The sequence below is a fragment of the Athene cunicularia genome (assembly GCF_003259725.1).
Source record: "Athene cunicularia isolate RWA chromosome 3 unlocalized genomic scaffold, athCun1 chr3_part1, whole genome shotgun sequence".
NCBI classification, from domain to species: Eukaryota; Metazoa; Chordata; class Aves; order Strigiformes; family Strigidae; genus Athene; species Athene cunicularia.
Genome location: NW_020799097.1, coordinates 2,637,778 through 2,661,864, shown reverse-complemented (window position 1 = coordinate 2,661,864; position 24,087 = coordinate 2,637,778). Strand labels below are relative to the sequence as shown.

Sequence of the window (24,087 nt, the reverse complement as noted above, 5' to 3'; positions counted from 1 at the left end):
CATTTCTAATTATTAATTGAAAATATGTCTTTACCAGTAGTGTATAGAACAGGCAAATAGAATAGTGAATATATACATAAGTCATCCTTAATGGCATTAAACTTATTGTAGGGGACTTTTTTTTTTTTTTTTTTTTTTACCCAACTTTAATCAAAAGATAATGATTAGGGCTGGGAGTGAAATCCTTTAACAACATTTATCGGTGCGGCTGGAACTAAGCTTCCATGTTTAGGCAACCAAAAGCTAAGCAAAGACAGGTGCCTAATTTGGGATGAGTCAACCATGTTGACTAGATCTCTACTGACAATCGTGGGAGCCGAGACCCTTCATGCCAATGGAAACTTCTAAATTTAGGTGGCTTTATCTTGGATTTTATACCCCCTGACATGTCCATGCTGGTCAGACAAAACCAACTGGAGATCTTGATAGTCTTCAGAACCAAATAAATGCATAGAGCAGAGATGGCTGGAAGAGACTGGAAGACCTGACAGAGGGCATAAGGGAGCCCCATATTTTCTAAACTACAACCAGAAAACAGGCAGAATGCATACGGGGATCCTGCATGGCAAAAGACATTTCTGTCTGGGCATTTGAATTGGGCCCTCATTGTCTCTTTCCTTCATGGACTAGTTGTGCTGTGATGCTTACAAAAAGCTGGATAATTACTGATCATGCGAGAAAATATAATTAAGAAACACAGCAATTCAGATCAGGTACTACATAGAGCTCAGCTACTGAATCACAGATTTGCTGTTGTTGTCTCTATGTGCCTTCTCCTTTCTCTTAATTTATCTGTTGCTCACTAGTGTCTTGCCTAAATTCAGGCATGTGCTAACACCATGAATCTAAAGTTACAATGATCCACCAGGTGTTACTGCAATAGTAATAAAAATAATTAGTGATAATAAAAATAACAGTGTTGTCATTTGCTTTTATCAGCCGATAAAACTCATGGGACACTGCTCTCTCAAAACACAGACAAGTATGCTCTTATAAATATGCGAGAGAAAATTGCAGGCAGAGAAAAACAGTCATTCACTGAAAATATTGTTGTTTAGAAGAGAGTCAGCTTTGACCTCTTGTACCTAATTATAATGAAAACAAAGATTAAAAGCCTACTAATAATCACCATAAACTATGATTAATGATGCCATGCTTCAGTGACTCAGATTTCTAGACCCAAGTACAGTAAATTTACCAGTGGGTTATTTGAAGAATAAAAGAATGTTTGGTATTACTTTGTTTTGACATTGTCTATTGCTTTCCTTGTGTAAAGATTAGGAACAGTCCATAAAAAAAAAAAAAATTGCTTTCCTTGTATAAAGATTAGGAACAGTCCATAAAAAAAATTCTGAAGAAAACGACCTTCTAATGTTGATCTTTTCTAATTCTATAAACATACATACTTGATGGATATTTGAAAGCTACTGAAGACAGTCCTAAGCACTGAGAAGTGCAGATTTTCCTTCAGAAGTCACAAATCAACAAGCCTGAATTAAAATGAAGGTTCCCTCCCTCATCCCTTCCACTTCTGAATTACAAACACAGCTATGCTGCATCTACAAAATAACCCAAAAATGATCCTGAGGAAGACTATAATGAAATAAAAACATTTTCCAAAATTCTTCTTAGCAAATACAGGCATTGTGAACAAAAGGAATTGGAATATTTTGGGTTGGAAGGGACCTTTAAAGTTCATCTGCCATGGTCAGGGACATCTTCCACTAGATCAGGTTGCTCAGAGCCCTGTCAAACCTGACCTTGAATGTTTCCAAGGATGGGACATCTACAATCTCTATGGGGGGAAAAAAAAAAAAAAAAAAAAATCACAAAAAATTTCATCCTTATATCTAGTCTAAATCTACTTTCCCTTCAGGTGAGTGGTAGGTTCATGTTTCCGACAGCACAAGAGTCACAGTCTCATCTTCAGTGGCACAAAAGACTGAGTCCATGGCTTTCCTCACCTTCAGGGAACCGTTTTATTACTGATTGTGGGAATACTGAAAGATAATTTTTAGTAGTTCTGGAGAAATGGTTGACACATAGTCGCCAGATATAAAAATAAATAGGCTAAAAGTAGTTTAAAGGTAAGAAGAAATCAGAGCCCAGAAGGACTTTTGCCCTTGAGCCAAGAACTGATTCAGCCCCACTCATTTCATAACGCAAACTATTCAGTCATCTCAGCAACCACTGCACTGGCTAATCATCCCCTTCATTAAAAAAGATGCAGAGTCAAATCTCAGCTTCTCACTGTGGTACAGAAGAACAACATCTCCTGAACTGAAAATATAGGTCAAAAGAAGTCTATTCTAATTTATATGGATAAAAAGAGTCTATTATGCAAATTAGGTCATGACAGCTAAAATTCCTGGGGACGCAAAGCAGCCTAATAATATGTATTTATTTTTAATGCACATTTAGCTCCAGAGAAAGGACGAAGAATGGGAACAACATAACATCAGGCGTTTCAGTTCATGAAAGAAACGCAGTTGCCGTCTCAAAGCGCAGTGCTGGTTAAGCAGCACTGGCAAAGACTATCTTTCTACTTTGTAAAAAGTACAGACCACAGGTATGAGGTGATGATGGGACCGCTAAGCTGGCGGCTGGTGGGATGGGTAGACATCAGTCAACTACGTCCCACCACTGAGATTTCATTGGAAAGAGATGGAATTGGAAGAACCTGAAGGCAACAGAAAGCCACTGTCTCCTATCAAACAACTCGGTGAATATTTTCCATTGTTGCGTATCCAGTCCTGCATAAACCAATATACATTTATCTTTATTGTGTCTCAGCATATCGATTTCCATGGCTTTTTTTTTAATTTATCAACACAAAGCTGTGTTTTATTCGTTTCCTCCAAGAGCCTCCTAGCAATGTCTTTACCACAGATTTAATTAGCATCCTCTCCACTATATCCTCCAAGTCATTAATGAAAATATTGAAGAGTATTGGACCAAGAATGGCTCCCCAAGGGGTTGGTAATTCTATTTTGAATATATTTAATATGTCTGGTGACAACAGATTTTGTATTTCCACTGTTTTTTGTTACACCTTGTAATAATGCCGAAACCATCAGCACTTTTAATAACATTTGAAATACAAGACAAAGGTGCTTTGTGCTTCAATCTGAGACTTGCAAATTTCATTCAAATTTTAAGGGAAGAGAGTTACAGAAATGTAAAGAAAAAAAATTAAAATGGTTATATTTTACATGGAGAGATTACTTTTTTCCCTTTAATCTCTAAATGAAGTTACAGGCCTGTAGCAGAATACATAATGCTGGTTTAGGGTCGCTGTAGCGTTTTTTATGTGTACAGCTGTTCTTCCACTGGTATAAGTAGACACATCTGCTCATTAGCAATACAATGTCATTTCTAGTGTCTAATTTTAATTATTTGCAGATGATAGATTCCTTATGCAATGTCTAAAAAAAGTACAGTCCTTCAAAACTGGTGAGAAATAAATATACCCTCTGCAACTAAAATGGGTCAGCACAATGAAAAACAGATATTAATCTGGAGAAATCATGTATCAGCACTAAGGCTAAATGCCAAACTGTTTGGAAGGTCACAGGGAGGAGAAATGGCTCATGCATCTCTTCTTTATCGTGGATACACAAGACATATGGACTAAGAGATGTTCTGAATGGATCTGGCAGGTGATGAGTTTGTTGTAGTACAGATGGTCCTCAACTGCTGGAAAAATATCAGCTCTGCTTACATTTCCTGTACAAACACAGGCAAGATAAGGACTTCTTCATGACAGAAAGGAGGAATGAGGTTACTTACCAGTAACTTTGGGTTTTCGTACATGCACACTCAAAGAATTAATAAGGCTAGAAGAAAATTTCCAGAAGCTCCTGGGCAGCGGTTGGCCATTGGGTGCCTTTGTCCTTCACCTCATTATCAGAGGGTGGCGGCCAAAACTACGGAGTCCTAGCTTCCTCTCAGCTCTTTCCACTAATTCAAAACCCCAAAAAGAAAGCCAGAAGCAGCAATAAAAAAGGATGGGATTTGTGCACAACTGGGGCTCACCTCAGAGAACTGTAGTTGTACCCAAGTTATTTCTTGTGGGCTGGGAAGGATGAGTTAGAACTACCAAAGCACCCAACCGTTCTGGGTCATATTCAAGAGAGAAAAGAGCTAAAGGGGGCAAGTGGATTTTTCATTTGCCCCAAACATGTTTTAACGAGAAATAAATAATAGTTGTTTTGTCTTCTGCACAGTCACTGAAAGCAACGAGGAGCCTTTCTTTAAAGTTGCCTTGGACTGGGCTGAGATCTCTGACACACGCCAGACTTCAACCACACACAGCGTCAGGATAATTACAAACAGTAATGTGCTTTGCAGGAATCACATTTGCACCATGACAGAAGCCTCTGGTATCAGATAGATTTTTTCCAAAGGTTCGGAGAACTAGTTTCTGACACCCCACAAAGAGTGGCCCAACTTTCTGATCAGATAAAATATGACATCTTCTTCCCTGAACATAAGCACAGTTGGGTTTCGCAACTGGCTCCCACGCTATAGAACAGTGCTAATGCCAGAAGGGTGATCCCACTAGTAGTCATGCTCTTGGCAATTTAAGTCCTGGCTGAAAATTACGTTTCGCTTCAATTCATGCAGGGTTAATTTTCAGCTTGATCAGAGAACTTTATGATCGCCGGTGTCAACACAAAGAAAAAAGGTTGTATCCTGCAGACAGGTCAGGGAGAGAGAAGAAAATTGCCCTTTTCCCTAACAGTTAAATCAAAGATTAGCTTACAGCAATCATGAAACTACGGGCTGAGGCACAATACAGACAAAATTATGGTCTGAAAGTCCACATCCCTCTAGACACACAGCATGGAGGTGCCAGCAGAATCATCGTCAGGGTGCAATCTGGAGGACATAGTCAGGTTTATCCTAAAAATCTGGAAGGGTCTGAGAATGGCCTCATAGCAGAAAAATGGGGCAATACAGAATCTGTCCTAGGCCTCTATAAACTTCAGAAAAATAATGTACAAAGTGAATAGCCATAGATTCTTCTGCCATATTTTCAGTATATCACATTCCCTGTAGAAGTAACCACCCCAAGCACTCACAGAGCTATACAGAGCAATCCTCTTATCTATAAGATCATTCCTAGGAGAACAGAAATGCAGATCTGTGCATTAGAGGCTGAACAGAGATGACAACCATATGTCACTTGGCAGAAGTCAGGGGTTTGTTTGTTGCTTTTTCAGTATCCCAAATGCAATGAATTATAAAATAGATCCTAAATTAATAGTCAAGGAGGACTTTATCAGGGCCTCACACTTAGGAGATGCTCATTTGGGAGAATCTCTTTCAACTCGTAGACTGTTTGACTTGATCAAAGGTTCTTGCTTTTCAATAGACTTCTGTATAATACTCAGACTCGAGAGCTTCATGAAACAAGAGCCAGGCTGCCTCCCAGAGAAAATTCGAATCCCAGTGAGATGTCTGTCTCATCTAGAAGGCAAGAGGTCCAACTGTTTAGAAAGCAGCAACTTCTGAATATTAATACACTCACACAATAATAAATGATAGGATTGCCAGATTGTACTCTTTAGCAACTTGGTACCATCTAGACTATTCGAAACATCTTTAAGTGCAACAGAATGTACATATTTGATGTTTAATGACATTAGAACAATTAGATGAGCCCATTATCTCTGCTAGGGTAGGAGGGTTTAAATGGCATTAACCCAACTTGGGGAAAAAATTGCAAGACAGTGTCACAGAAAAAGCTTTTATACTTTTGAGTAAGTGCTACACTCAAGTCCAGCACTCGCTGGATATACGAGCCACCCTATTCATCCAAAGAGTGTGCTGAATTTCATGAATAAGAAATCTCCCTAATTTATCTGCTTAGTAAAAAACCTCTCTTTGACAGACTGAGTCCCGCATTCCCGTAAGGCTGGCTAAATAAGACTTACTGTGCGCACACAGCTGAAGCTCAGGAGAGGAGAAAAATATCACAGGTCAGAGCGATAACTCTCACTTTCAGTATCTTTACATAAAACCACATTTCCCACAGCAAGCTAAAAGCAAGGAGTAGATCCAAATCAAGGCAAAGAAACAATTCCACCTTTGAGATCTTCTACTGCTAACTGCTCAAACCTGAAAGGGTATCTAAGCACACTATCCCTATCCTGCAAAACAAAGAAACTTGAAAATGGGACCTTGTGGTTTGGTTTAGGTTTTCCACAAATCAAGAAAGGTGGTAGAGACGTGATGAGCTTTGCAAAGTTCTTCAGCAGAGATTGGCATTAAGCAACCATTAAAATACATAGATAAAGCAACCCGCCCAAGGCTGGTTATGCAAAGTCTCCAGAGAAGTCTGAGATCTTCTCCGTGGATAAAGTAACGCTCTCACTTTTGGGAAATTATTACAGAAGAACCATTTGGAAATTCTACTGAGGCAAGCTTAGATAAAGACTTAGGTATGTTTACACCGAGTGCTGCAGTGCCACATAGATGCCTGAGACAGTTGTGAATGACTTGGGTATCCAGACAGCTCAGTGTCATACGGAGATATTAGCTCACATCCCAGAAGGAATACAGCCACATTAGTGTGGCTCTGTGCCCGGGCTAATTAGGTGATGTTTCCCCAGTTGCCAGAAATCAAAGAGTGACATCTGCCAGCATCCAACCTTCTTCTGAATGCACAGACTGGAACTATTTTGAACCTCAGTTCTGTGAGAATGCAAGGTGAATATAAAGACACAACGTCACCGTTTTACTTTCTTTTAAAGCCAGAAGGGATCATAAATGGATCTGACCTGTTATCATAACTACTACCCTGCATCCACATACCACTGTGTCCAGCGTATGAACTTCACTCGACCTAAAGCACTGAAGTCCTTTAGAGACCAACCTATTGTGCGTGTGTCACAGGCAGAGCACAACCATATGCTGTCAGAGCTGCGGCTGCAGACGTGGCAGATGACTGACTAGGTGGTAGTTGCCCAGATTATTTCAGCATAAATCCATTCCTCATCCAGCTCTGGAAGGTGAAGAATCCTGTAGTCCTGCTCATTAGTTCCCAGCTCTGGCAATCAGGATGAATCCCAACATGTGAGCAAGACAAATGAACCAGTTACCCATGAAAGAGGATTCTCTGCTTTATCAACACAACCAGCCCAATGCAAAAATGTCTGGCCTCTGGTGATGGCCAGTCTCTGACAATTCAAAGAAAAAAAGAATAAAAGAGACCCGAAGACAACCACTGGAAGGATAGGGAGAAAACCTCCCTCCTAAGCCCTATGAGCAAACCACAAAGCACAATTTGAAGATGGTCACTGTCTCATTGCAGAACTGCAAGTGTTTCACGGATGGTGCAGACAAATTACTCTGAACACAACTATAAAGGAAGAGTAGAAAAGGGAGGCTCATAAATCAACAGTATAGGCCACCACACTTGACACACAGACATAGAATTTCTTCTCATGACTTGAATCAAGCACCTCTTTTAAAATGATAAATTATCTCATCTTAAACACTCAAAAAGATGGTGATGGAAAAAGACTCCAACGTTTAATTATGCTGAGAGCTGTGAAACTATTTTAATCCAAGGTGGAACTTTTCAAACTTTGGCTTCCAGCTACTGGAACTTGTGGTTGGGTTGTCAACCTCACTAAGAGGTATCTGCTCCTGTAGAGATGACTAGATCTCTAGTTATGTCTCTTCAACCACCTGAACGTGTTTATTCACAGCACCAGGCCAGTTTTCTAGGCTCTATATCCTTTCTCTGTCCCTCTGTCCAATCCCCAGCAGTATCTCTGTATAATTCTGGGTATGTCAACACAGAAGCTGCATTAAATGTTGTGAGATTTTACTGACTCCACACACAGAAAATGGTTTTCGTGCTCCTGACTAAGGTTTCCCTTTTCATACAGGCAGAAGTTGGAATAGACATTTTTGTCTGGGCTTATTGTAAGACACTTATCCCCAGTAGCCCCTCGATCCTTCTCAGAGTTACTGTTTCCCAGGATGGTATCACGTTTTGAAGGTATCATCTGTTTTTTTTGTTTTTTTTCTTCCCAGATGTAGTAACAAGTGGCATAATTATGATAGCTGTTAAAATATTGAAATGAGTTACTGTGTGTAGTATTTCTGGGAAATGGTAGAAAGGATGATGTTTATCAAAACTATATAAACATGTAAAATGTTTTCTCAACACAGTTTCCCATTTATGTTTGCACAGATGTGTGTAATGTCATCACGAAGCCTCTTCCAAGAAAGATAAATTAAATCAAAAGGTTTGAATAAGGCAAATAGCTAGAATGCTCTGATGGTGCCTCTACACACCATCTCTTACCTCTTTTTGTTCCCTTTTTCCAATCACAAAAGACATTCAGTGCCACTGAAAAATTTACAAAGAACAAACAAAATTTTTTTATGAAGGATAAAGGTCCTCGGCACAAATAAAATGACCAGCTCTGAAGCTGTGAAGAAATGTGCTTTAATAAACAAAAGATAGCATTACAGAAGAAATTGTCATAATCGAAGTTGAAAAAAAAAATTTCTATTGTCTATGGTGCCTCTCTGTGGGAATTTTCCCAGCACAGACAGCTGTAAAGGAGGAGGGGTATTGTGAGTTTCTGTACTCTCATTCTCTCTCTTCCTCTCTTTCTCTGTCAATAAATGTCTGCAATCATATTCTTGAGCTCCAGTGTGATTTCAAGGTTCATCTCTTCCATGCAGCTCAAACACTAATTATCCCAGCTGTAATTAGTAAGATAATTAAATACTGGCTCACTCATCACTCTACCTTGTGTCGGGTCATGATTCTCCCAGAAGACCTTGAGCAGTTTCTCAAAGCTGATGTTTTCTGGCTGATATACTACTCGTACAGCCTCTGTGTGGCCAGTTTTACCTTAAAACACAAAATAAAATCAGATGTCATTAGTGAGAATTAGATAATGCAGTCTTAGTTTTTTATACTGAGATCCAAAGCACAATATTTCGTTTTTTTTTGTTTGTTTGTTTGTTTGGTTTTTTTTAACTAAAGGCGTTTTAATTCACCATAATTTATACCTAAACCTTTTTATACAATATTTTATATACATGCCAACTTTAAGATGTCTGCTAGTTTGGATGAGCCCATCATGAAATAAACTAGCCGGAGAGATAAGACAGAGATGGTAACTGCAGTAGTCTGTCAGCTTTCAGGAGAAAAAACAGAATAGTTCTTAAATATCTGTAATCAACACCAGTAAAATATTTTTAAATAGTCCAAATACAACATTAAAATATGAAAACTTATCTCAGTTGTCTTAACAGTATAAAACTGGGCTTCATTTCCACGAGGTAAGATATGGATAAAATAATTGATTATAAAAACAAATTTCAAGGGCATGTTCACACTAGATCACACGAATAATTTCAAACTATTTCACTTCATCCAAACCACCGGTGTCAACGGGCTTCAAAAAGAGTCAGAGAGCGCCCGACTGACTTTATGACAGCAGACGAAGCTCAAGGAAGATTAGCAGGTGTTACAGCGCATTAAAACATATCATTCTTATTTTTCAGTTACAATTTGGGCACCTTTTTTTTCATTCCTTATGTGTCTAATCATTCACAATATTATTGAAAAGTTCAGCTTCACAAAATGCGAAGGCTCTGGCCACATAATTCACTCCAATTGTAATTAATAGTTAGATTAATAGATGAGTGCTCAGACATCTCAGGTTGACAGTCCATTGCACTGAGTCCTACACAAGCATTTTATATTTTATAAATATTATATATATTTTAAAGTATATAAATTTAGGCATATTTGTTGTCATAATGTATGCATGAATGAGGAAAAAAAAAGTTATCCTATTCTTCAGTTAAATCATAATAAGTAAATCCTACGAAAAGTAAACTGGACAGCCAAATCTGCCTTTTGGTGGGGACGTAATAAGCTCTTTGGTCATGCTAGGCCAGGTTTTTCTCTCTTCTATACCAGAATAAACCATATTTGCTCAACTAACTTCAACCAGATTTTCTCATTTCATGCAGTTGCAGCAAACAACTGAATCTGGCCCAGTGATGGGTTCTGAATTAGCTGTCACCAAACAAGAAAAATCAGAGTTTATGAGTCACTGGGAAGTTTTCAGCTGAAACACCAATTCAGTACCAAGAGAAATTTGAATTTTAAAAAAAAATGTAGAAAGAAATACAAAGGATGCTAGGATAGATTAAAGAGACATGACAGGGAAAAGTATGACAGCATTATATCTGTTAATGGGGCACCTGAAATGAAGAAAACCTAAATGAGGCACAGAGGGGAGAGCTAGCTATTAAAAGGGATTTAAAAGACTGGGATTAAATTTAGTCTAGAATGCAGAGAAGTGAAAGGGGACACATCTGGGATATCTGTAATGAAAATTTTGATAAAATCCAATCGGTTCTTATCTAATGCGCTTCACAATACAACAAAGATTCGCTCACTGAGATTAAAAGACAAAAATATACGAGGTTGCTGTAACCTGCAGCTAAAGCCACGTCATCCCGTCCACCAGGGCACTGTCCAGGCAAAGGAAAGCCCAATTCCTCTCTCACATGCACGAGGCTTATTGAAGCCCATGGAAGCAACTCATTATCTGAAGTTAGATTCTGATGGTAGGTTAGCAGAAAGGGGTCGTACATTTGGTAGAATAAAAACACAAGTCAGAGATAATTGGCTTAATAATAAAATGAAATGGTCTTTCTACATTATAGCATGAATTGATGGCCACCTTAGGTCAGGGATAGAATTTATTCCCGATTTCATGGTTTAAGATGGACTATCAATGGAAATAATGGGGTTTTAGCTCAGCTGAAGCCCAGGTCAGGATTTTATGTGGTTGTTTGAGAGAAAGGAGAGCAAATGGACAGTGGTTTGTCCAGCTCTCCCAAGCCAACATTATATAACTAAGAAGAGATTAAGGAGTGGCTTCTGACTTTTAATTTTATTTTTTTTTTTCCCCCCCTTTGGTAAGCCAATGTGGAGCTTATGAAAGGTTCTTATCACTCAGGAGCAAATTGCCTGTCTAAGATGACTAGCTTTAGATCACAAGAGAGTTTCTTAAAGAACTTCAAAACAAGAGGCATTACCTTTCCTCTCAATTGAAGCAGCAATTACATCTTGTCAACACTGTCTGCTCTGACTAATCCAGGAGTTCAAAGAATCAGCTTTCTTCTTTTCCTCCGAATAAGGAAATAATGGTGCTACTCTGAGAACTATAGCCTAACCTTGAGAAGTAAATCCTCAGATGTATGGCTAACAGACCGTTAGAACCTAGAGCATATTTAAAATCAATATACATCCTCAGAGGGAAAGCAAAGAGGTAATGCTGCTGGTCCTATCAGATTCACCTTTAATTTTCCTTAAAGCCTTTCTGCAATCTAGTGGATTTTCTTTCAGAATATGGTGTGGCTATTTCTACTAAAAACCAGTATTAGTCGTTTGTGGTGAGCACTCCTGCTTCCTAACAATTGTCATGGAAACTATAGCGATCAACAGGGTACACACGAGCAAATAAACAGATAAAAGGCTCCACATGGGACAAATTAACCGCAAAATTTCCTAGAAGCAGCACAGACAGAAAATGGCATCAGGTGACAGGCAAAGAAAAAAGACAATCTCTCCACAGGTGCAGTAAGCTCCACAAGAAGGACTCAGAAGATACTCAGAGGTTACCCCAAGTAGCACATGGACACAACCAGCCCGTTAGCGCCAAATACGACTCAGCTGTGGCCAAAGTGGCAAAAAGGGAAGTTAAATCGGGTTCTCCCTGTTGATCTTCTTATTTCCCTTATTGCATTAGGCTTAAGTTCGACCATGAAAACAAAATAACCATCTTTCAGCTTGGGTTTCACACATTCGGTAGAGTACAGTGCCAGAAGAACAGAGCAGGCATCAAACCAGTCAACCACTCCTCTGCATTGTACAAAAATCATTGAAATATTTCTAATCAAATCTTTTTTGGAAGATTTCTTAAAATGGAGAGGCAGTAATCAAAGAGAAACAATAAACCCGCTTGTTCTCTAAAGAGCTGCATGTCTTTTAACAAGAAATTTAACAGGCTAACACTGAACAGCTGAAACAATTTAAAATGATCAGTGATGGATGCTATTCTTTCAGTGATATTCAGCTTTTCACCTTAGTGCCTCCTTCAGAATTTCTCATGAAAGGTCCATTTATATTGTCAGAAAGTCACGGTGTCCTCAGTTCACCTACTGCTTTTAATTAGCTGATCTTTAATATTCCACAGTAAAAGCATGCTTCACTTTAAAGTTCCAAAAGTTTTAACAAGTATGAACATTTCTAGAAGCCTTCTTCCCCCCAAAAAAAAAAGCTCAACAACTGAACCATGGGGTTTTTTTAAATAATTTATTGAGTCACTAAATATAATTTCATTTGCTGTTAACTGTGCAAATAGAAATCCTTTATTTCTAGGTGCCATTATCGGATTTCCAGTTATGGTGCTCAGTTCTCCTTCAGCTTTAGAAGGAGCTTAGCCATTGAAGAACCTCGCTGCAGATGATAAGACTTTATTACACCGTGGCAGAGAGGGCGGTGTGCCAACAGCAGATTGTCTGTTTATCCTATATCCATTTCCCACTTAGAAAACAGAGCCACTCTCAGAGGATTAGCTACAGTGAGCTCTTTCAGTGGGGATTCAAACTCTGGCAAAAAATGTTCCTGTAAAGAGCAATAGAAAAAGATATCTAAGTGACACCTCAGTGCTCCTTTTCAATTTTTTTTCTGCCTAATAGTGTTTAGATTTTCACCTTCTTAATCATCTCCCAGGTGAGTGCCCAAGCCGACGGATTATAGAAGCGAACTCATTCTTTTTAACTTGCTGGATCCAGTAAGCATTTAATTATTTCTGGCAAAGTGGGACAACTTCAAAGGGCTGGCTTGAGAGCACCTCACCTGCGATACCCAGCCACCCAGCAGCGACGGTGCTGCTCCACGACATCTGGGCTTCAGCTCTAGCTAGTCCAGCCTTGGGTGAATTCAAGTGTAAAATTCAAGCGTCACCAAAACTATTCCATCCTGCCCCACTTCTTCAATAAAAAGGGACTTGCCTCTCCTTACCCACTGAAATAAAGGTCCTAAATCCAGCAAATGTTTCAATATGATGTAAAGAAATAGGTGGCAGAACTTCAGCTGGTGCACGTTTCAGAGCTTATTGATTTTGGAGCTAAAAAAATTTGTGCTAGCTAAAGCCTAGGCCCTAGTGAATGTGCAAGTATTCCATGAACAAGCAGTCGGTCCTTCGAGCATCTGTTTCTCCAAACGAGCCTGGGAATTTTTATTATGTTGTGGTTATCGCTAATAAAATTTCCAGCTCCTTCATAACATGGCACTGTGTTGAATAAACAAAGGGTTCAACACTAACACTGAGAACCCACACTTAGGGGAACTGCTGAAGTTTTAGTTTTTACCCCCAAAAGTAATGAGGATCAAAAGAATGGAAATAATCACGGATGGATAGATTTTTTTTCAGAATGTGACAACATTTTATTGGACATTGTGACAATTTTATTTGACTTCCTGCCTAAGACAGAGGAGGTCATTTCACTGACCGGGTCCATGTTTTGTACTTAGAGAAGGAACCGCTCTTGACTCAAAGAACCCAACGGGCAGAGAATCCTCCAGAAGTCAAGGTGACTTCATCAAGAGGCTAATACCTCTCACTTTTAAAACAAGCGTAGAAGAAAAACAAAGACAACACGCATTTTATTTATGACCTGAGTTTATTTAGTTAAAGAGCTTTCTGTATGCCAAAGACTAGTAGTAAGCCTTCCCTTATGTTTTTCTATCGGAATATTTCAACTGGATTGAACTTCATAATTTATGACACTGTTGGACACAGTTTTGGTTTTTTTACTTTTTGAGAACATGCTCGCTCAGACCTTCAGCATCTCTCTGACCATGATGACAAGCAGATACCCAGGGAAGGGTTGAAAAAAGCGTGTGTGATATATCTACAACAGTGTACGTGAAGAACCAACTGCCTTTATCTGACCTTGGCTCCCACTGGCTTCTGAGAGCTCCCTGTAGTTCTGCTTGGAGAGACAGTGAGCGGCCCATCCCTACACATTCACCTCCTGCAACTCATGATTTCTTGACCACTTTTCAGTTTTTCAGGGTGATTTTGCCACTGTTTGGAAGAGACTGTAAAATATAACATGTATACAACAGCACTAACATGTGGCTACTATTTTTTTTTTACCTTGTTCTTTATATTTCAAATAACTTTAATGATTTTGTTAGCATTGAACTAGGAGAATATGTTTGGTTTATTATCCACTGTGAATTTCTGCTTTACAAAATATAATACTTTACCTTCTCAGTGGGATCCATGCTTTTATACAGTTGTATTAAAATATGTCAATCTTATACAGCATGAAGCCAATTTATCACTATGGGCTGGCCAATCCTGCAGTTGCTAATCAAAATAAAATTTTCCATAATTCTAGAAATTTCTGCCTGGACCACAGGAAATCATGTCTCTTCTAGCGACTAGCAAAAGTGGTAATGCAGCAGTTACAATGTGGTGCATGCACCTAAAGAGAGACTTTTCTTCAATTTTATTCCTTTGTTTTAGTAGAGGATAGATCAATTAGACAGTAAATGAAAATTTTAAAAGATAAGAAAAGTTGCTGATAGAACAATGACCTGCTACAAAATGTATTTCTGGTGACTGTTTGAAGCAATTGGTTTCTTACCCTATCAAATCAAAATTAAAATAATAAAGCTGACAGTGAACAACAGGGTACAAAATGCTGTTATTGATAATTTTCTCCCAGAAATTTAGTCGTATTTCTCAGTAAAACTAGTTGAATGAATTTAAAATATTGTCAGTTTGAACAAAGAAATTTTTTTTCTAAAAATGTCCAAAACAAAACTACTAAATAAACTTATTTGCAAGTATTTAAGATTTATATGGTATAGCTATAAATGTTTTTTTTTCTTTTGTTTGCTAGAATCCTGTATTCTTCAGCAGCAAATTGGTTTTGATTATCAGACACTGAACAGAGTATCTGAAAGCAAAAACACTACTACGGACGCTTTTTCTAATCTTATTTTTCAAATAGCTGTAGGTTGAAGAATTTATAAAAGGAAAATAATCTCACAATTACTAGCCTATAGTACAAAAGGAGACAGAAAAACCTGTTCACTGTCCCTATAGGTTGTGTCTTCTATGGGCCGAAAGTCCACATGGCAAGTACTTCAGTAGGGATGACTTTAGACTCACTTTAGTCTGGTCTTGCCGACTAAATGCTGTTCACAGCTAGAGCGCATCCAGAGGGCTCCTAGAAAGTATATTCTGATTTGACTTTGTTCAAAAGGAATCTCAAAAAAACTATCCTAGCGATGTCTTGCAGATGTCGGTGGAAAGCTTCTTTACCATTTGTCTTGGGAGAAATGTCTGCATCCTAGGGAAATCGGTTTGGTTGTGACATGTGATCTGGGGATATCTGTGATGTGATGTTTGATGTGGTGTTGCTTTGCTAGCCAGGGTGCAGCAGAGATCACTGAACTGGATGAACCACATCACCTTAAGAATTAGTCTGACATTGCTCCTGGACAATACAACAGAATATCTCCTGTGGCATGCAACCGAAGAAAAGATATTGAAGATAGGCGTGTAATTAATGCCAGTCAACATGGTTGTATGGAATATACGTCCTGTCAGCCAAACTAGATTTCATTCTCTCATGAAATTACAAGTCTGGTCGTAATAAATGTAGGATGAAATAGCATGGACGTAACAGACTTAGACTTTATTAAAGCATTTGACTTATTACTTCATGACAGTCTGATTAAAAAATTAGCACTATACAATACCAATAGCGTGCATGTTAAATGGATTAAGAATTGTCTAAATGACAGTTCTAAAAAAAAAAAAACCATAAAACTGTCTAAAGGGAACAAGCACTGAACGGCAGCATTTTTATCTGTCCTCTGCAGGGACTGGTACGAAGCCTGTTGCTGTTAAAGTCTTTCATCGGTAATTTTAAAGAAATAAAAAGTCTCAACTTATAAAATCTGGGGATAATTCAGATGAGAAGCCTGATAGGATGGTCTTAGAAAGCCAATACTTGCTGCGCTGGGGCCATTCAATCAAAAAATGTACCAAACCCCAGTCATACATAAAATCTCTACTTAAGGCGAAAAGAGACACATGTAATACCTGCAAATGGGGAACTCCCTGAGGAAAGTGCAAGGGTGGCAGTAGACAAGCAAGGAAATATGGAATTTCATTGCAATATCACAATAAAATGGAATAGTGACTGAATTGGATTGCCTAAGGAAAAAAGAGGCTGGTGGGAACAGCACTGGTAAAATAATCCTGACGTTATGCAGATCCTCAAACATAGTTTTAGTGACAGCGACAAAAAGCATATGTTTAGCCTTTCAGAAAGAAAACCGAGAGGTTTTTAATTTAAGGATATAAGCATCTTCTCAGGAAGAGAATGACTAAGTGAAAAAAAAAGGGGTCTTTGAATAAGCAATGAAAAGGCATACCAAGACCTAGCGGTAGGAATAGAAACCAGGGAAATTCAAATGGAATTAGGAACATATTTTAACTATGGAACACAGTGCTCAATTACACCACTGGGCCATTTAGTGCTCCTAAAAACCTATGTCCTATAGACCAAGGGAAGTGGTCAATTCTTCATCTTCTGATGTTTCCAAATCAAATCATATTTCCTTCTGGAAGAGACACCTCAGACAAATACCAGTTAAAGGAAAAAGTTATAGGGCTGAATAAAATAGTAGCTGGATGAAACATAATGACCTGTGATAGGAAAGATGTCAAATTAAATAATGCAGTGAGCCCTTACCCAGCTATGAATATCTGAGTGAATTGCCCCTCTTTATCCTTTGTTCACTTAGCTTTAACAAAGTCTTTCTATCCCAAACACTGTTATCTGCACAAAGAGTTGGGACTTTTGAATTATCTTCTTTTCATCATGGTTGATGAGGTAGACTCTAACCTAACTACATTTTCTATATGATCTTTATATAGGTGAGTTAAAATCTTTTAGTGTCAGGAACAGAAAGACACCATATTGCCTCATTTAAAAGCCCAAATTTAACCCTAAACTCACTCACCAGATGGACGGGGCCTTTACATGCCAATAAATTATGTTTATTGACAAAATAGTTACACTGGGCACCAAGGAAATGCAACGCCAGGCTTGTACCATCTAGCCTGTGTGAATCTGAAAACTAGATTAGGTGAACATAGAGCAAAACAAGTGGTCGTGTGATTGAAAAATGATAGCTTTAGGTTAGGACACATTAATTACGAAGTTAATTAATAAAATGAAGTATTAAATACAGAAGTAATGGGAATCACAGAATCCTGGTCTCATAACTAGCAGCATTCTTATATTATTGACATATATATTGATCTTACATTGTTGTGTAGCCAAGAATCAGGGCATAGCTGGTTTATACTAATGTTTTCTGTAAAAACGGCGCGCTAAAATAACCATTGCTCTTATAGAAACTTCCAGGTTTGTCCTTGGAAACAAACCCATATTTTGTAGACTTTCAAATACTGAAAATGCACGATGTATCCCATGAAAAGCACTTTGGAGAGTGATAAGGAATGAAAGGAGGTCAGAATGTGGTCTTATGAACACACAATGGTGCAACGAAGATATTGCAAGGAAGACAGGTGATTTTGAAAAATGTCACTGAATTTGTCACTTTCCTGGCTGGGACTGAAACACTTAATAGCATAAATCAGTGCAAATCATTCTATTTTCTTGCCTAGACTAGGATCCAATTTTGGGGAGAGTACAACAAAATACAGAGTCCATCATTTTTTATTTCAAATACACTTATTTCCATCTCCTCAAAGAACGCACAAAACACCTACTACTTGTTCCAAAGCCTTCCGAACAGCACAGGAACAACATACAGGTTTGATTTAGCTGTATATTAACACCGTATCTTGCATTTATATGATGTTTATAAGAGGAGCTATTATCCACAATACATTTATTTTCCCCACTCATTTTACGTAGAATACAAGAATTTTCTTTGATTTCATCACCTGCTACTTTTGACATTTCTCAAAGTCCATGTGTGTGTTTCTCTACCCTGTGATAGATAATCATAACAGTAACAGGAAAAAAAAAAAAAAAACAAAAAAAAAAAAAAAAAAAAAGGGGAAAAAGACCTCTACATTTTTATAGAGTCTCCTTAGGAAAAAGTATGTTCAAAGTATGCGATGAACTTGCTATCAATAAAGTAACACATCCTGAATGCAAAGGTACTCCCTTGATGAAAATTATTCCTGTCACAGGAAAGATTTAGTGGTCCAGAATTTCAGATTCTGTTTTGGGGGATAATTCCATCTCAAACTGCTCAGCTTAGGTTTCTACTGGATACTTTGGATTGAGTGAAGTTAGTTCCTACAGAAGAAAAAAATGCTGTCATTCAGAAATTAAATTCTTGTATTTTGTCTTCAGTCCTACGCATTCACTTCCCCTCAAATTAACTCTTTATATCTGACATACTTGTGCCTATTAGGTTAGATAAGAAAAAAATCTATTAAGGAATGTAACAAGCCTACTGTAACACAGCTGTGACAAACTGAAATACCACGAAGAACTGTCTTTTATTCATATATATGCTTTTTTAATAAATGATAAACACACTGATTAGCATTAGGTATACAGACCATTCTTGAACAACATAAAAAAGGAGCGTGGAAATAAAAAAGAACTGAGGACAGATCGCACCAGCACAAGAGCTGGGGGTGTGTGACTTATTTAAATTCATTGCCCTTTGCTTCGGAGATAAGATTCGTACCAAACTGCAGCTCAAACTTTGCCCACTAATTAAAGCACTAGAGCGATTATCCCACCATGTGACATTCCATGTTATGAATTTAGTAGCTCAGAAAATTGTTTCATTGCAAAGTCCCTTTGAAAAATCAAATTAATGAAATTACGTCGACTTTTTTTTTTTTTTTTTTTTTTTTTTATCATAGCAGATAAACACAGTGAATAAAGATCTGCCCAGGAAATATATCCTGTTATCCATGGGCATGAAAAACTTTGAGGATAAAAGATTAATACCACGTCACAGTCGCACCATGCCTTTGTCCTAAAGACTTCAAAGTACTTTCTAAATTTGGCTTCCATTATCCCCATTTTGCAGAGCATAACCCAATACTACATTGTGTTCTTCATAATTAATTTTCCATATATACAACATCATTTCTCTAAATACTACAAGCCCTGGGCTGACGGCATTTCTTTTCTTTTAAAATTCAAATGCAAAACCTTACCTAATATAAATATTTAATGTGGGGCTAAGGGAAAAAAATATTATCATGCTTAGAGAGCAAAAAATTCAGTTATGACATGATGTGTGGAATACGTGTGGTGATGGACTTCAGGTAAGGATTTCAAAAGGTAATAATTTGGCTATACTACCTACCATTTCCAAACCAAAAAAGTCTTTTCTAACAAGCTCAATAACAAGGATGCTATCTTTAGCCGTATGAAATTAAGACACTAATTCAGTTGTGCCATGAAGACATGTAGTTTGAGCTGGCTTAGGACGAATTGTCTGGACTTTAGCTCCTGCTCCAGAAGGCTGCAGTGCCCATTTGTCACCCCCGTGTGGGACACACCCAGTGACAATTTGTCAGCCCTGCGTGGATGTCTCTCATACAGCATCTAAATGACTGTCCCTTTAAGCAACTAAACCACTCCATTAATCTCTACGTATTTTATTGTAAAATCCACAGACACGCTGCAGCCCTCTGGCTCAGTTTTGGTCGACAAAGATCTGCTGTGTCATCATGAGCAAGTATCCTAATGTTTCAGGACTTTGCGTGTGAGATACGTGAAGTTGTGTCCAGCTACAACCCATCGCCCTGGGTGAGGTGGCAGACTGTGATTGTCCCAGAAATGGAGTTGTGCAGAATGATTGAATCTGACTCAACTATGAAAATGCTACCTCAGTTACTGCTTTGGTGGACGTGAAGCTAGACAATGGTTTAGGACTTGTGTCAGGTCCTTCTCTTGCCAGAGACAACACAGAGTCATAACACAAACTGCTTCCCAAGTGAAGTACTCTAGGACAAGAGGACGGCAAAATGGGGGAAGATGGTTGAAACATTGACATTTTCCTTAAAGAGCAGTGAGTAAACCAAATGTTAATACAATCCCCAAAAAAAGCTCTGAGAGATAGAGAAACAAAGAACAAGTCTTCGAAGAGCAGGAACCTTCTGACTGCTGCATCTGCCAGGAATAGAGGCAGCTGATTGCAGAGAGCAAAGAATGACTCGAGAGCAATTTTCCAGAGCCTGCCCCAGTAGCACAGGCTGCTTGAGTGGGTGCAAGAACACAAAAACCCGCTAAATCACACAGTCACAAATGATTAGGAATCTGAGACCATTATTTCTAGATTGCATTTCAGTTTGCCTGAATATTTATGCTTCTATTTATGCTCCTAAAGAAAAATAAAATAAAATTAAATAAAATTAAAATAAAATAAAATAAAATAAAATAAAATAAAATAAAATAAAATAAAATAAAATAAAATAAAATAAAATCTTGTGTTTAAAAAAGTCAAAGTGTTCAGTAGCCTGAGTATTGCTGTCCCGTATGAGGCTTTACTCGTTGGCTTTGACTGTGACTTGCTCCTGAGAAGGCAAATGGAAGCCAAGAATTCCCTTTTCAGCTGGAAAGGAACAGATGTTTCAGGACAACCACAAGCAGGCTCAAGACTAAGGAGCTATATAGACTCAAGTATTCAGAAAAGAGTCTCGAGGGGAGATCCGTGCACAAAAACGGCTGTAATGTCCCGAACCGAAACAGTACTGGGGCTCTGTTCTGATACAGAAAAGCATAGATAGAAAAGTCAAGAATATATATATAAATACCATGCCTGGACTCAGTACTGAAATGTATAAAGGGAATATTTTTTTAAGGTAAATTTAGCAGAAAATATGATCTTTTTTTTTCTTAAAAATTTACAGCTTTTAGCTGCAAAGCCTCTGTACTACAGCTAAGCAATGCACAGAATTTCCTTAAATAAATGGGCATCATGGAAGGCAAAGAATAATAGAAATGTGAAGGATATGCCGTGCATTGAGAACAACTTTGAAAAGGGATAAATGGAGGTAAATATAATACCTAGGGACATCTGTAGCAAGCTCAATGTAAGGAGTTGGAAAATATTAAATAATTTGGAATATAAAAAAGAAGAAATGAGAGTAAGATATTCTAATATCTAGAGTTTTCCACTAGAATAACAAAAAAATGTCGTTTTATCCTTTTCTCTCGAGAGTGATTTCAGTAAGAGGTTACTACTCTGAGGAGATCTCTGAATACAAGGTTAGATTTCTGAAATATGACACTTCTCACTCATTGTGAATCTGGACACCAACACAGCACTGAGAAGAAAACTGTACGTATCTTAATACCTGAGAACTTTAGGCTAGAATTAAAAAAAAAAAAAAAAAAAAAAAAGGGGATAGATTTCTGTATTTGTACTAGGAAAGCTTCACTTTCATATCTAACTTTTATTAAACTAATCTGACAATCTGACAGTTCTATGATATACCTAAGTATGATTGGGATCATTATTTCCCTCATGATTTCTCAAAAACAAATATGGAAAAAGCAGAACAGGCAACGTGGTTTCACCGGAGACCTCTCACAGCCATCAGAGCAGAGAGCTTCGTGATGACAGACAGACATTCAGAGGGCTTTCGGCAAAAAGAGAACGAGCATGAAAATTCAGAATTAATTTATACTAGACAAACACATTTAAGGCCACCAAAACTAATACAAGCAATTCTAGAAAGTTCTAAAAACATCCAACCAACCTGTTTTCGGTGGAAGTCTGTCGCAGAAACGAACTGTGTTAAGTGGGTAAGAGCTTAAAAAGATAAAATTCTGTCCATTTATTTCTCTAGAACACAGCTAAGAGAATTTTGGGGAAAAGTGAGTAAGCAGACATTGTGTGTAGCATGATGACAGCCCAGTGACTGAGCACGGACACAAAACGGAGCAGCTTCCAAAAATTAAAGCAGACTATGACAGAAGAACTGCAGAGGAGTTCCTTAAGGATCAGGAAAAAAAATCTCCAAGTCAAAAGCATTAAAATTGTATTTAGTTTTTTAATTTACAGTGGCTTGGCAAAAAATAGACCTTCCCTTTAAGAGCTTTTGAAATCCTACTATTTCTTTTAAATATAAACTATAGCTATTGCATTTCTTAAAGTGATGCTCCTGAAAGACTATTGAGGGAGGGGGCTAAAAACGTGCCCAGTGTAAGTATTAAAAATTACCGTAAGGTTGGAGACAGGTAAATCAGAAACGTGCAGTCTCTGGTGGGTGGTACAAGTGTCTGCAAAGAGCAAGAAAGGGGAGTTCAAATCAGAAAAGGTGAAGAAGTCGGTTGCCTGGTTGATAAAAAAAAAAAAAAAATGATAATCAAACGAGTTTGAACGTGGGAGATTGAACTGGCAGCGACTGCCAGGAAACTGCAGAGAGGTCACAGAAAACAGCTGAGCTACTGCACAACTTATGGAAAATCGAGGAAATGCAGTCGCAGCCTAAACCACGCTCTTCCATTCCCTCCCTCCCGAAGGACCCTGGCTGATGAACAGGAACAACAGAGCTCTTGTACCTGGCCTGACCTTTGACATCACACAGCATTTTGACAAATGATGTCACGTGCCTACCGCCAGGTAATCAGGATATTTTGAAGACCAAACCAGCGGCTGCTCTGGCATTACCTCTCAGCTGGCTGAAGGCAGCTTTTCGTCCACCGTGAGGGAACCGTAAGCTGCTCTCCATGAACTGTAGATGGTGTTGAGGCACACTTTGTTTCATTTTCTTTAATCATGAAGATAAAACCAGTGACGCTAGCAGGGGGTTCCTTGCAATCACAGCTCCTCCTGGGGACCCTACTGAGTGTACAATAGAGCCATGGGTTGTCTTTCTGCTAGAAAAATAACATCTCCCTTTCCTGCCTTAGTTCATTGTTACAATACGTGGACATTACATCGCAAATTGTAGCTGCCATTTCACCGTGCAAGGTGCTGTATAAATACAGAATAAGAGACAGCTCTGCCACCCACTGAAACCACTGGAAGGAATTAACAGTTGCTTTGACTGCGAGTTTATTTTTCCCAGGTGCCCTCACTGAGGTTCCTGCCATGAGAAGAATCGACTTGGTTCTACAGGCAGCATCATCTGAGGCTACATGAACATTTCTAGAATATCTCCTTTCTGATTATGTTAAGTGGAAATCTTCATTCCTAGAATCTCACCCTGAGCATAAAACCCCACTTAGTGATGACAAGCATCTTCTTAAGGACACCGTGAAAAATATGCTACATGGTGTCAGAGGTTTCACAAAGACCATTAACCACTGGAAACAGATCAAACGCCAGCTAATATATTTCTACAGCTGCATGACCCATATTTGAGATCAGGTTTAAAAAATAAAGGCAAGTAGATCAATCATTAGCTTTTAATAAATCTTTACAGATATTTCACTCTTTTTTTTTTTTGTGGCGAACCTTTTAGACATTATTAATTCTCAACCCAATTTTAATGAATGGCTGTGCCAATGCTTAACCTCAAGAAGTCACATAAAATGAATTATTACCTACAATTAATTATGCTGTAATAGACCAATAAGAGCAACCTTTATTTCAGCCATTGATAAAATTAATTAAAACTGATTCCAGTAAACAGGGTACTGTTTATACTGCTACTTATACATAACAAAAAAATACTTCTCCGTTTTGGTTGCTAAAATGTAAATGTTATGCTTCACACTAGACCAGTGAAAGCATTTACCTCCTACTTAAACCTAATGAACATTCATTGTATTTGACTATCCATTATTTCGATTCAACCAGTCACAAATCAAGAGTTTTAAATTACAGGTCACTTGTATCCTTTCTAAAATTCCCATTTAAATGGGAGCATTTAAGAAAAGCAAAGAAAGAATTTTAATTCAAGTGAAACCAGTACACCTGGACTTTAATTCACCCAAAAAGAAATGCCCAAAAGTACTTAGAAGACAATAAGGGGGGGG

General features: G+C 38.1%; 1 protein-coding gene across 1 annotated transcript in view; it reads right to left on the bottom strand.

Moving 5' to 3' along the window:
- The window catches only part of MSRA (methionine sulfoxide reductase A), a 126,995-nt gene extending 104,111 nt beyond the window's left edge, over window positions 1-22,884 (bottom strand). The window contains exons 1-4 of the mRNA XM_026846390.1: window positions 22,775-22,884; window positions 22,650-22,675; window positions 18,066-18,068; window positions 8,777-8,881 (exon numbers count right to left, since the gene is read on the bottom strand). Coding sequence (XP_026702191.1) covers window positions 8,777-8,881; window positions 18,066-18,068; window positions 22,650-22,675; window positions 22,775-22,884 — 244 coding nt within the window. The remainder of the gene's footprint in view (window positions 1-8,776; window positions 8,882-18,065; window positions 18,069-22,649; window positions 22,676-22,774) is intronic.
- Window positions 22,885-24,087: the final 1,203 nt, after the last annotated feature.